A 13,201-nucleotide genomic window follows, 5' to 3' on the forward strand; every position below is an offset into this window, starting at 1 on the left:
CTCTCTGCTCTGGAACAAATACCACTGTTACATCTTAACATCTACTAAATCAATAGAGAAAGAATGATGCACACGAGAGATTTTTTGCCACATTTTATATATCAATATATAGAGTTATCCAAAGTAATAATTACAGAAAAATAAGAAAATGGAACCAGTTTGGTCTTGAAGTAGATTACAGTAGTCCCTGTCTCTTTCATTGTGAACATAATAATAAACAAAAAAAAACACCAAAAAAAGGCACAAACAAACAAACAAACATTGATGTATTAACACTGATGGGGAAATTTGGCTGGAAATACACAGTTTAAAATGGGCCAAAGTTATAAAAATGATTCACAGCAAGAAACAACACAAAGCACTTCCGAAAAACCCAGGATGTTTTTACAGTGTCCTTTGTACAAATAAATTAATATGACTGTCGAAACTTTATCTAAAATCTTATATACAACCTCTTTTACATAACCATATAATACATTATCAAAAATTTATGAAAACATATTTACAAATCAATGAGTCTAAAATCATCCTCAAAGCTTTCAAAAGTCACTCACTCAGCCACTTCATTCACACCTTCGAACAGCGTCCATGCAACTACACGATACAGAAGGCATTCTCAGAGGGTTGTGCAACAAAGAGCATACAAAACAGTTCAGATATGGCTGTGGGACAGTAGCACTCACATGCATAATGTCAAGAGCACTCCTTTAGAGGTGTTCTTTACATGATGTGCAAAAATAGGGGTGTATTCGAGGGCTTAGAACATGAAAATACTATTGGCTGTATTTGGATACTTTACGATGGCTGGGACTGTAAAAAAGATTTTATTTGGTCACGGGCCCTTTACTGGACTGCCCAAATAAAGCTTAAACAGTTTGTTTTGTGTCTCATCTTAGGGAAGTCTAAAGCCAATCATAGATTTACACAGATATGTTAAAAAACCCAAACGTTATATTGATCAAATATTATTGAGACAGAAGACACCAACATTTTGTCCATGATCCAGTAAACTATTTATGTTATAATATGCAAGTCATTTTGAACAATTATTTCTGATAATAGTTTGCCTTCTACATCACATTTATCTGACAACCTGTTGGTCTGACCAGTGGCTTTAGTCCAAATCTGTGACTTGAAGACCGTCTTGTCCAGGAGGGAGAAGCAGGTCGTAGCCACCCCCTGATCTAAAGACTGGGACAATGAATGGCTGTGCTGTCAGTGGGTGAGCAATTATGCATGCTGCGTGTGTTTTCAGAGGCCAAGTACACACTGTCGCAATGGGCTCTGTCCCCTCCACACCCCTGTGTCTTCTGTCACAGGGAAAGAAGGTGATCACATAAAAGCAAGTAACACTGTGGGTATTGCTTATGACAAAGCACACTTCATCTGAACACTAAACAATCATTAGAAACAGAACCTACCACGTCCTCAGCTCACATCCTTCCACTTTAGATTCATCATTAACACTTATTCTTGAAGTTGAATCAACAAAACGTATTTTTACTGTAAAATTAACATGGAAAAGCTGTAGTTGATGAAAATTAACTGGGAGTGGAAATAACATTTTTCGGTGTCTAAGATTGTATCTAGTGGTAAAGACTAAAATGGAAAATATGGTTCAAACGGATTGTCCGATCAACGCAAACACTGCCTCCTGAAGAATGTATTTCTCCCACGCAGAAACCGACAGCACAGTGGCTCAGGAGTAAAACATACCAACAATAAAGACACTTTATGAATTGTCACAAATACCGACAGCTGGCACTTCACATCACCACACAACCACACACCGACTCAAACCAATGTGAGAAAAAACTTTCAATGGTTCTCAATAAATTAAATTATAATAAACTTTTCCCTCTGGCATGAGTGAACAAATCACAGAAAGCAATTTGAAAAATTGCACCGTTGTTTTTGTGGAAATTTGCATCTGACATGGCTCTAAATGGCTGCATGTGTTGTACCCTTGGCGTTCTTCTTGTCACTACTGATGTGCGTTTGCCTCAGCGGCCATCTTCCTTTGAAAGGCCCTGTCTTTACTTAGCAGTGCTGAGCATGGGCTGCTCTGTGTACCAGTGAGTTCCTGGGTCAGGCATACTGCCCCCTAAAGGCAGAGCGATGAACTGAGGGCAGGTGCCACCTCCTGCTCCCACTACCCCCATGTTGACGCCCTGGGGGTATGGATGGTGGTGTGCGTGGTGTGTCATGGCATCAGTCCGGCCAATGTGGATCTCGTCCTCCTCTCCTTCTCCCGTGGTCTTACGGTAAACGGGGTTGTCAAAGTTCATGCTCTTGGTGGAGTTGCGACGATAGTTCCTCCAGACCAGGTAGACTCCGGCGCAGACCAGGCCAAACACCACTGTGGCAACAATAGGAACTGCATGTGTTTAACACAGCGGCAGGACATGAAGGGGCAGCGTTAACAAGGTCAACCAGTCCATGAGATGAAACACAGTGAGAAGCACAGCATGCAGAGGGGCGGGGTCTATAACTTAGGGCAGGGCAGTGAGGGACGGAGGGTCAAGGGAATGAGGCATGCGACACTGTGTGCGAGTCCTAAATATATTCTAAAAACATCCATGTTGACAAATAAATGAATAAATTGTGTTCTTTTGTGGATCTCATTAAATGGGGTTAGCAAGAAACGTACATATTTAGATCGTAGAATAAAAGAACAGTGAGAGTCGAGACTTGAGCAAGTATTTCTAAATAAAAGACAGATGTGATTGAGACAACCATGATATTTATGTTTAGGAGAAAATAGCTCTACTGCTAGAGTGGCTCTAGGGTGCCGGCAGAACCCCGCACAGCAGCACAGTGAGGGTGAATAATGCAGTGATGTCAGAGACAGAGAAGAGCTGGGGGCCAGGCTTCTCTCATGAGCTGCACAGGGTCAGTGTGATACAAACACAAAGACTGCTGCTTTGTGCAGCGCTACGGGCCATAACCGTGGACACACACAAACAGACAAGAGCTACTTACCAATGGGAATGACCACTCCCAGGACCGCCACTGTCAAGTTCTCGCCCAGGATAAAATGCTCACTTCCAGCTGGAGAGAGGCAGTAACAGGACAGGCATTAGCATGAGAGAATAGTAAAGCTCACAGGACTGACTGTGTGTGCAAAACATAACAGAAGATAAAGAGAGAGCCGTTATAAAGCCCGCCATGCCACGACAGATAAAATGGATAAAGGCAAGAGGCTGATAATGCATTCATGTCTGAAGGAAGGCGAGGGGAGATCGTTTGAACAAAAGTGGTATGAAATGGAATTTCTCTGAGGAGCGGGTTGGTATTCGGTGCATTACTGTGGGCTATGACCTTGGCAGCGCCATGACATTCTCCACCTCATGCATACGGCTCATTAGACTCCAGTGTCACCCGCAGCTCATGTTTGAAGAACATGTATACTAAGCCTAACAATTTATCATATCCCAAAATTACCCTCCCACACCAAGACATGCAAACACATTTACAGAGAACTTTGAAAATCATGAGGGGAAAACAATAACCTGGGGACTGAAAGCATGCTATTTATTACTGGATACCTTTTATGCCATTATGAAAAAAACAGACTGAAAATAAAAGAGTGGGACTGTACTACAGCTGTGTAAAAGTGCTACGTTATGAAGAGACTGTGGTGTGTCCCTGTTACCTGCTAATGGTCCACTCTGCTCTGTACAGTTTGCACAGACCACCCCAAGGTCAGTTAATAAATAAAGCTGATAAATAGCACTGTGTCTTTCAGTGCAATTATTTCTAAAATGGACGGGTAGTTTATTGCCATGTAGAAAAAAGCTTACAAGCATTATATACCATATGCATGTCCATAAAGTTCAGATTGGATGGTCTGGTCTGTAGCTTCGAGTCATACAATCTCATATGTGCTTTATTGCTTTCACACGAAAAGCTTTTTGATGTTGCTTTCTAATAAAAGGTTATGCGGTATGAACCATTTTTCAACCATTTCCAAACCTTGCAATGTGTGAAAGTACAAATAGAGTGAGTGCTCTTCAAGGACTGGGCACAATAGCAGGATTCTCCACATTAACCCTACAGTTAAAACGTTCCTCCTGTTAACTTACAGTGCTGGGAGACGCTGCTGTCTTCTGCTGTGGTGGTGGACATGACCATGGCTGTGGCGGTGGATTGGGAGCCGAGGGCCTTGGACTCCTCTGACGGGACAGGCTTCAGCGTTGGGAGGGGAGAGAGGGGCTCCAGAGATGTAGGGGGCGCTGTGGTGAGGTGGGAGGCAGTGTCAGCCTGCGAGTATCCACCAGAAGGAGTGGCAAAGTCTTCGCTCGCAGCAGTCGCCGTGTCTGGCGTTGGTTCAGAGGATGGCAGCGTCACCACTTTTCTAGGAACCCCTGATGAGATTGCGAAAACGTTGTTTGGTGTGTTCATAGGTCATTGGGGCAGAAGTTAAGCCATGTAAACAACAATAAAACGAAAATGTTACACGGTTGAAGAGATTTTTAAAGATACTTTCATCTAATCACCTGCAGGACAAATTTTAGTGTGCATCTATGCTAGATTTCAGTGATGGACCAATTAAATGCAGCGAGGTCTCACCTGGAACACAGCCCCTCATGTCGGGGCCCAGGTCCTGTCCGTCGGGGCAGGCGCAGGTGTATTTGGGAGAGTGCTCTGTGATTTGAGGAGCCTTTAGGCACAGGTACTCACACCCTCCGTTTGCGACGCTGCCAAGATTACAGCTGTCTGGGCCTGCACGCAGCAGAGCAAGCACAAAGATGAGGAGAATTAGCTACAGGGGGTACGCAGGTGATGTCACAACATAGCAACAGCATGGCAACAGAAACCAAAGGAGCGTGATTCTACATCGTTATTACAGGTCACCATAACTCGAATTATTTAAAGGAACCGTAACTATAGATGATTTCTCAACTTAACACCATGAGTTGTACAGCCTTCACAGCAGTGTCCTGTCATGTTACATTGAAAGGATAGTGATGAAATACAGTGAAAGATACAGGCAGATATTACACTTTACACTGACTGGCAGTTGCAAAGATAAAAAAAAGGACAAAAAAATAGAAAAGTGGTTTGATTGGGGCGACACTTCATGTTCTGAAATGGCTCCCTCTTTGATGCTTCGACCACTTTTGCAAGTCTTGTCATCATTTTTTCATCGCCCCAGCTTCACAGAGGAAACTTGTTCATAGAGATGTGACTTTTGCACATCTTGGAAGAAAGTGGTTCAGTGACACATGGGAAGTCTTTGATAAAATGACAATTAAGTCCACAGACCCGGAGGCTGCCGGAGCTGATGGAAGACCACGATGTCATGAGGGTCGTTGAGGTTTTCGGCCAGAGCGTGGATGTCCTGCCCCGTCAGTCTGTTGGCCATGAAGACGGCCGCTCTGTCCCTGTCCGTCCAGTATATGCGATCCTGAGAGGGAAAGGAGGAAAAACGATATTGCTGACGTCATTTGTAATATATTATTAATTGCTCACATACAAAATCTGTTGTTTTTGTGTTGTATCATATTCGCTGTGTATTTTGACATCTCTTTATTTAGTTTTAGAAGAGGAATTATCTTTGGGGAATTTGAACAACAGTAACTCTTCTGTTGAAGCCTTTGCTCTTCAGATGTGTCATTCTGCTTCTGGTTCAGCGCTGCAATCAATCAGTCAATCTTTTCTCATAAAGCGCTTTTCATACATATCATGTTACACAAAGTGCTTTACAGATATAAAAATAGAGGCCGACCAATATGTTTTTTTTTTAAAGGCTGATGCCGATATTTTGGGATGTTGATTGGCCGATGCCGATATTTTTGACCGATGTTATTGGCCAATTTTTTCAAATGTCTGGCAATCCTGTAGGAATACTTAGCCGCTCCAGCACTGGCCGATTTTATTTTATTACTTTTTGTGCAGCGATCAAATATACAATAGTGGAGGTGAAAACTAACTCAGCGATTGAATTCTCCAGATTCTGCACTTCATAATGACACGCAGCATGTCCACATTGACATATATTACTGAAACTTGTCTTTGACAAACTTGAAGCTAATCAATTTTCATTGCGATGTTTCTCACCTCCCCTGAGGCCTAGGGAGTTGTGGGAAGACTCGTTTTAAAGCCCTGACTTTGCTCTTTCCAATGCTGAAAGCGGGAAGTCTCTATCGTTTTCGGCCCTAGAAATATCTGGCCAATAGCCAAAATTATAAAATCCCCAAATATCGGCCCAATATATCGGCTTGCTGATATATCAGTCAGCCTCTTTTTAAAAACATTCTCTCCTACCCACCTCCTCCCACAGATACAAACATATTATCACAATCGCACTCGCCCCATCCACCTCCCAGAGACACAGCTTCCTTTGACCACTTACTGTGACCAATGCATGACAATAATTTGTCATATTCTGGAAGTGGCCTTTAAATGTATCTTTGTTGTCGGCAAGTGCTTTTTAAACCTTTCACACCTAGATCAAATCAGGACTAACGAAAACAAGAATACCACTTGAAAAGTCCAAGTACCACAGTTCCTCTGATATAAACCTAGCTATTGTATGTGTTGTTACATGTTTATATGGCTTTGTTGGACATGATGTGTTTAACCGTTTTATTCATAACATTAGAGGGATTGGTTTACACCACATGTCTGTAATGGACTGAATTATTATTCACTCATACATTTATTCATCAACACAATAACATTTGGAAGCTGGCATTTTTTCTGCGCATTGGAAAAACAACAGAAATTGTCACTAAGTGAAGAGGCAAAAACATTGTTTATTGTGTCAAGTCGACAGAGAGGGACAGAGACGGCTGTGTCTGGCAGAATATACACCGAGCTGTGCTCAATAAGATTATCCTGGTGCATGTAGAACAAGGAGGCGACAGACTCAACAGAAGGTCACCTTGTACTGCATGTAGCCACAGCGGGCCAGGAAACACAGATCGATACCTGTATGTACAATATGTAGGAGGACTTTATATCGGGATTTACTAGATTTCAACCAGTAAGAAAAATAAAAAATGTGGAAGAAAAACCACAACACAAGAATTTCAGGTAAATATCTTCCTCTAGTAGGGTTTCACAGATTGATGTGGTGCAATAGTGAACGGGTCACGAATCTCAAGCATCTCAAGCTCACAGGTGACCTCTCTCTAAAAGATTGGAAAAGTCTTGTTTGGCATATCCTCCTGAGAGCAATGCCTGCCACGTTCAGTCCCACGCAGAGACGCGAGTCACAAAGGTGAAGTCAACAAACATTCATAACCAGCTGTGTCTACACAACAACGCTGCTTTACTTTTATAAACAACATCTAAAATCAGTATTCATGGGTTTGCACTACTTTTCCCTGTTATCGACATCATTGGCAAAAGCGGCATTGTGGTAGATGCAGAAAAGAAGAATACCAAGCCCTATTTAGCGTCTGACAGACAAAACAAATGTGTAAAAACATGACTTCAAGCAATTCTCAGTCCAGAAATAAAGGGAAAAACATTCTTTTAACTTTTATTTTTGTTTTCCTAACCAAACTGCAGGTATTCCACTTGCTGTCATTCAGGAGGGAAACTATGACAATTGTATAACTCACAAACCTCAAAAACAGCCAGAGCGAAAGGGTGTCCCAGTCTCTCGGCAGACGACAGGTGTGTCCTGCGGTGCGCCCCGTTCAGATCCACACTCGAAATGTGGTGCAGCTTGGAGTCGACCCAGTACAAGCGTCTGTTGGCCACATCTGAGGAAAGCACACACACACATGCATAAACACCACACACAGGACGTCCCTAAGCCGGGCAGAAATTGATTGTCTTTGCGGTAAGCACTCCTGCACTCTGACCAACAAATCCCTTTAGGTAATATTGATCGCCTTTTAAAATGTCAGTTTCTCACTATTAAATCCACCTCAACTTCCAAGTGTGTCCACCTGTGAGCTTTCAAATCGAATCATGGGAAAGTGTGACCAATTGAAAAATCTATGTCAACTTTAATAAGCTTTTATAATTAAACACACACTTACCTAGTGTGATCCCATTGGGCCACTCAATGCTATCAGACACCAGCACCTGCCGATCCACTCCATTCATCCCAGCTTTCTCGATCTTTGCTCGAGTGCCCCAGTCTGACCAGTACATAAAGCTGAAACAGAGACACATGGAAAGCTATAAAACACACGTTATGTTATTTTGCTACATGTTTACTATCCATGCGTAACATTAGATATATAAAAAACTGCAGAAACAGGCCACATTGAGGCCAAGGTTTTAATGGGAGCTGTCCGTTCAGCACCACCATCTCTCAACTCTTACACACAAATGCAAATATGCTACAAACTGTAAAATAATAGGACTTTCTGATACAACACTCACTCGCCAGAGAGTGGCAGTTTTATGTCCCCTCCTTTGTTGGCTACATTCACATTGTACATATATATTTTGAGATATTGTTCTCTATATATTTGTAAACATATGCATCGTGGTTTTAAGAGCTAAACAACAGTGCATATACTTTCTCTTTATGTATTTCAAGGACATGACTTCCATAATTATATTTCAACAAAGCCGCCTAGTGTCAAAACAAATACTGACAAATTTAGGTTAGAGTTTTGTTGCCTTGCTTCATCTGTATGTGTCTGAGTATGGGGTGGAGTTTTGATAACAGAAGAGAATTTCCCACTCCAGGTATTTGGCTGAACAACTGAGGGTATGTTCTGAACACAAATTATGCGACACAACTCTCAAAGCCACAGGGTCCAAAACTAGTGAAAGCAGTAGGATCTTTAACATGAGGGAGAATTTTGAATAAAGCTGACTTTGAACTTTAAAGATGGCGTCTCTCACCCGTGGTGTGGATCCAGGGCTATCGCCCGCGGTTCGCTCAGGTCGCTGCTAATCAAGACTCTTCTCTTGGTGCCGTCCACGGAGGCCACAGAGATGGACTTATCCCCGGAGTCTGTCCAGTACAGATTGTGTTGGAGCCAGTCCAGAGCCAGGCCCACGGGCGTGTGCAGCAGAGAGTCCACCAGAGGCACCTGCTGGGATGGGTCACTGGCCTCGTGGATGAACGCGCTGTAGGAGGAGGAGAAAGAGAAGAAAAGATGAAGCATTAATGGCAAAAGACATTCAGGGATTGAAAAAGAGGTAGGATAGAACTTAAAGATGACATATATACTAAAGAATGAACATTTCTTTTTTGTATTTTTAGCGACTAAATTGTCCCCTTTGGGAAATCAGTCTCATTTGACCAATCCTTCAACCAGTGCCTCAAAGCAACCTGTCTGATGCAGCGGGCGACCACAGTGTGTAACTCAAGATTGGAATCTGGATTACCTAACTTCAGTGCTGTGCGGAGAGCTTTCAAACTTCACACATAACAGAAATGCTTCAGCTGGGCCAGTAATCACACCCATGACCTTCTTGCTGTGAAGCGAGAGTGCTTTATAATTTATAAAGCATATGTTTATGTGCACTCTGTATTAATAGTGTCTGAGTGACTCGGTCAGACTTTCTGGTGAAGATGGAAAGTTCTCCCCATGTCTGACCAAAAACAGAGAATGAATTTTCACTGAATTAATACGTAACTGTCTCTTGAGAAGCGCTTTGAGTTGCTTGAGTCTGAAAAGCACTTTATAAATGAAATGTATTTTCCTAATTTTCCCTTTCCTATTGCAGAACACTGAATATATATCATGAACCATCGTAACATTATGATGATAAAATCAGTGTGTGGTCGCGGGTGGCTCAGCAGCATATTATTTGCTAATAATAGGCATTTTCATTACACAGGAACCGTGCAATACAACAATACAAAATAATGACTTCAAATGATGTCGTTATGAGCTGCAGGCCACCGTTCAATCGCAGCAAATAACCACCAATTGAGAAGGAAAAAGAGGAGTGAGAAACGTCTGTGTGAATCCATCAAAAGTGTCGAAGGAAATAAATAACACCAGGCCACAGTCAAATCGCATTGATTGTCAAGTGCGTGACCACAGCCTTTAAAAATCACACAGCAGCTCCAGAGTGTGCGGAGGGAGGTCGTTCTTCATTGCCCACCGCGCAGTAAAGCGGGGTGCAGTGGGGAATGGGCTGCAGCCTCCGGGGCAGACACTCAACAGAGGTCGTCCGGAGGTCACAGTGTTTCTGAGGTAGACCACTTATCAGAGCAGACAAGGCCCCCGTCACCGCTGGCCCCGACTGCTAATAACTTGGCCCCAGCACAAGGTGTGAGACGGTGCAAATGAGGGGCCAAACAGAGGTGCAACTTCACTGGGAATTATAATTTTGTGTTTCCCCAGAGAGCAGTTTAACTTAACATCCATTTTGTAAAGAGAACATGGTGCTCCAATTAGAGGGCACTCAGGGGAGGGAAGGTATTTGAGATAACAATGGCATGAGTGGAAAGTGCGGTTCAGTGCGTCAAGTGCATTAGAAGAACTAACTGTACACTGTCAGCATTAATGTGAGGTCAGTTTATATGGCCTTACAGCATATGAATACATGTTAATGAAATGATGACGCACATAATGATGCACAGCAACGCATTTCTTACTCTCGAAAAGTAAAAGCCACTTTCTGTAATCTGAGGTTTGTGTAATATTGATTCATAAAATAATCCAGTCACATTCAGTCAGTGTTTTATGCAATACATTATGCAAATCCCAGTCAGTGGGCAGATGATTTGCTGCGGCAAATCGGCAAGCAAAAAATATAATTTGAATATACAGCATTGAGATTAATTAAAAGTAAAGCAAAAATGTGTCACTTGCATATTTATACATGTAATGAGCATTTTTTTGCTGTAATCTTTTCCGCAAACATTGAATTTATTGATCTCCACATCTGTAGCTCATAACACAAACTAATAGATAAACCTGTTGCTCTTCAGAAAACACAGGCCGTGCAAATAATTGGGAAATGTGCAATCACAGATTAACAGTGGATGGTAATATAGGCAATATAATAACAGATTAAGCTAATTGTGGTAATAGGAAAGACAGGAGAACTTATTAGGCGCCACAAGAAGCTAAAATGTTTGCAACACTAGTGAGTTTACCTGTAGATTTTCCTGTGAAAGCGGTCGCACCAAAACACTCTGTTGTTGGCCACATCCAGATCCAGAGCCACAGCGTTCTTCTGCGTGGACACCACCTGACTGTACTCCCTCTTCCCCAGGTCCATCCGCCTGATCTCATGACGATTGGTGAACAGCAGGTACGGGCTTTTTCCTGGAGACACAAAGGGCAGCTCACAGAATTCTCTACTTTCTCAGTATTGTTTAGGCCAGGGCTGCACAATATGAGAACAAAATGCTACATTTTAAAACTGTCTTGAATATTGTGATAATGATACTACTTTCCGAAAAAGGTTTAAAAATCAAACTATTTGTTATTGTGTCAAACAGACAACAAAATACTATACCAAAACAAGGCTAAAATGGAACAACTTTGAAGTTGCCATGCATTTTTGTTTACGTTTTGTTAGTGATTGAAAAATCTGTTTACAACCTTTGACCCTGAATTCTGGCTGGAACAAGGGATGTATTTCACTGAATGTGGCAGTGATCAAAGCAGCTGAGTCTACGATGCAGCGTCAACGTTGTAACTCAATAGCTTCCTCTAACAAGAGCTGGGAGACAATAATATCTGATTAAAAAGTGCTGTGGTATTGATCTCTGTGTCTTCATGCTTTATTAAGTGAACACTCCCTGTTAGCTCCTGCAAATATAGCTCAGTGTCAAGTCAGTTTTATTTCAGTCCTTTTCTATACAAGCTGTCAACGCTCACATACGCATTGTGCCTATTACCAAAGAATGGCTGCATGTTTCCCTCAGAGCACACTTGTATTACGGTTTGATTTCAGGACGAGATTAAAAAACAGATTGAATGCCAATTAAATGCCGTTTAATGGTAATTGTCATTTGCTGATTGTGTGAGCAGACGGTGATTACGTCTTGAGGCTGATAAACAAATAGAATCAATGCAGATCCATGAGCTGCGCAAGGACACGGAGCAGAAAGACTTCAGCACATTTTACCAATGTGATTTTTTTTTAATGCAATGTACAGTTACATTTTAGAAAATGCCTGTTTTGTCCTTTAGCATTGCTTTCTTTCAGTGTCCTTTTAAGAGAACAATGAATTGATTCTGATAAGAATGGATCCTATCTTCAGGGTTTATACAGGTAGCAGCAAGTCAAACTTAATGTGTTTTATGCCCTGTGGAAACCCTGCATCTGACAAGGGTTCGGTGTGGTGCTCTCTAAAGTGTGTTCCCTACTAATAGTAAGAGTCACTAATTCACCAAAGCCATGCACATCTGAATGTGAATCACAACACACAGCAAGAGTGAGCACAGTGCAGCGACAGAGAAGGGTCCGTTCTGCCTCTGAGACACATGGTCCAGAGATGGCCACCTTTGTCTAGCAACATCTATATTAAGCCTCTTGACACTGTGCTGTAATGGGATGGCAGAAGCAGACGCTTATCTCCTGAGGGTGATATGAAATTCTCTCATTAAAAGGATTCACTGACTCATAGCTTCGCTATGCTATGATACATCATATAGAAACTCTTCTTCCTCCATCTCTCCTCCTCACAAAGCATCAAACTTTTATCAAAAACATATCCACTAAAAAGACAATCGTTTCAACCCCTTAAAAAGAGGATTGTTCCACTGCTGTTTACAGGCAGTGAAGGCTACAGTTGCTTTGATCGCATCAAAACAAAGCCCTGGATCTGTTGTGTTGCTGATTTCTGAGTCTGAGCCAAACACATTTCTCTTTTGGACACAAAAGCTGTTGGTAAATTCCAAATAACACAGACACACAGTGGGTTGATCAACATACAAGCAGCCAAGATAATCTGAAATGCAAACATGACATCCAAGTGCTATATTGGATTGGAAATGATATCAGCTCCTTTTAATTGAGGCAAATGAAATAAGCATTTGACAGCCCTGGGAATCAGAGCAGCAAACTTGACTCGCTCCTTCCTGCTAATTAAAAATTAAAATATTTTGAGCGAAATGGAGTGTAAACATTTAAACTGACCTCTCTAATCCTCCAGACGAGCGCTTCTGGACACAGTTTTGGGTCAAGAATATTAATTGGCCTCTTAGCAGTTCACTTGTTCTGGGTTATTTTCGACTGTTGTCAACAAGCCGAAAAGCAGAGCAAATTAAATGCGGAGTAATTAGTCCCCACTGAGGCTCAGCTAGGTGCC

General features: G+C 42.1%; 1 protein-coding gene across 2 annotated transcripts in view; it reads right to left on the reverse strand.

The window, feature by feature from the left end:
* Window positions 1-102: 102 nt before the first annotated feature.
* LOC306973134 (low-density lipoprotein receptor-related protein 8-like) overlaps window positions 103-13,201 on the reverse strand; it is a 73,659-nt gene continuing 60,560 nt past the window's right edge. The window contains exons 10-18 of one of the 2 annotated variants that reach the window (XM_079569951.1): window positions 11,036-11,207; window positions 8,821-9,048; window positions 8,001-8,119; window positions 7,579-7,718; window positions 5,269-5,410; window positions 4,573-4,725; window positions 4,086-4,367; window positions 2,983-3,051; window positions 103-2,359 (exon numbers count right to left, since the gene is read on the reverse strand). In XM_079569951.1, the coding sequence (XP_079426077.1) occupies window positions 2,037-2,359; window positions 2,983-3,051; window positions 4,086-4,367; window positions 4,573-4,725; window positions 5,269-5,410; window positions 7,579-7,718; window positions 8,001-8,119; window positions 8,821-9,048; window positions 11,036-11,207 (1,628 nt within the window). In that variant the 3' untranslated portion in view covers window positions 103-2,036. Of the gene's footprint in view, window positions 2,378-2,982; window positions 3,052-4,085; window positions 4,368-4,572; window positions 4,726-5,268; window positions 5,411-7,578; window positions 7,719-8,000; window positions 8,120-8,820; window positions 9,049-11,035; window positions 11,208-13,201 lie in introns of both variants that reach the window. The other variant, XM_079569950.1, reaches the window with a different exon arrangement.

The sequence above is a fragment of the Gobius niger genome (genome assembly GCF_951799975.1).
Source record: "Gobius niger genome assembly, chromosome: 13".
Classification (NCBI taxonomy): domain Eukaryota; kingdom Metazoa; phylum Chordata; class Actinopteri; order Gobiiformes; family Gobiidae; genus Gobius; species Gobius niger.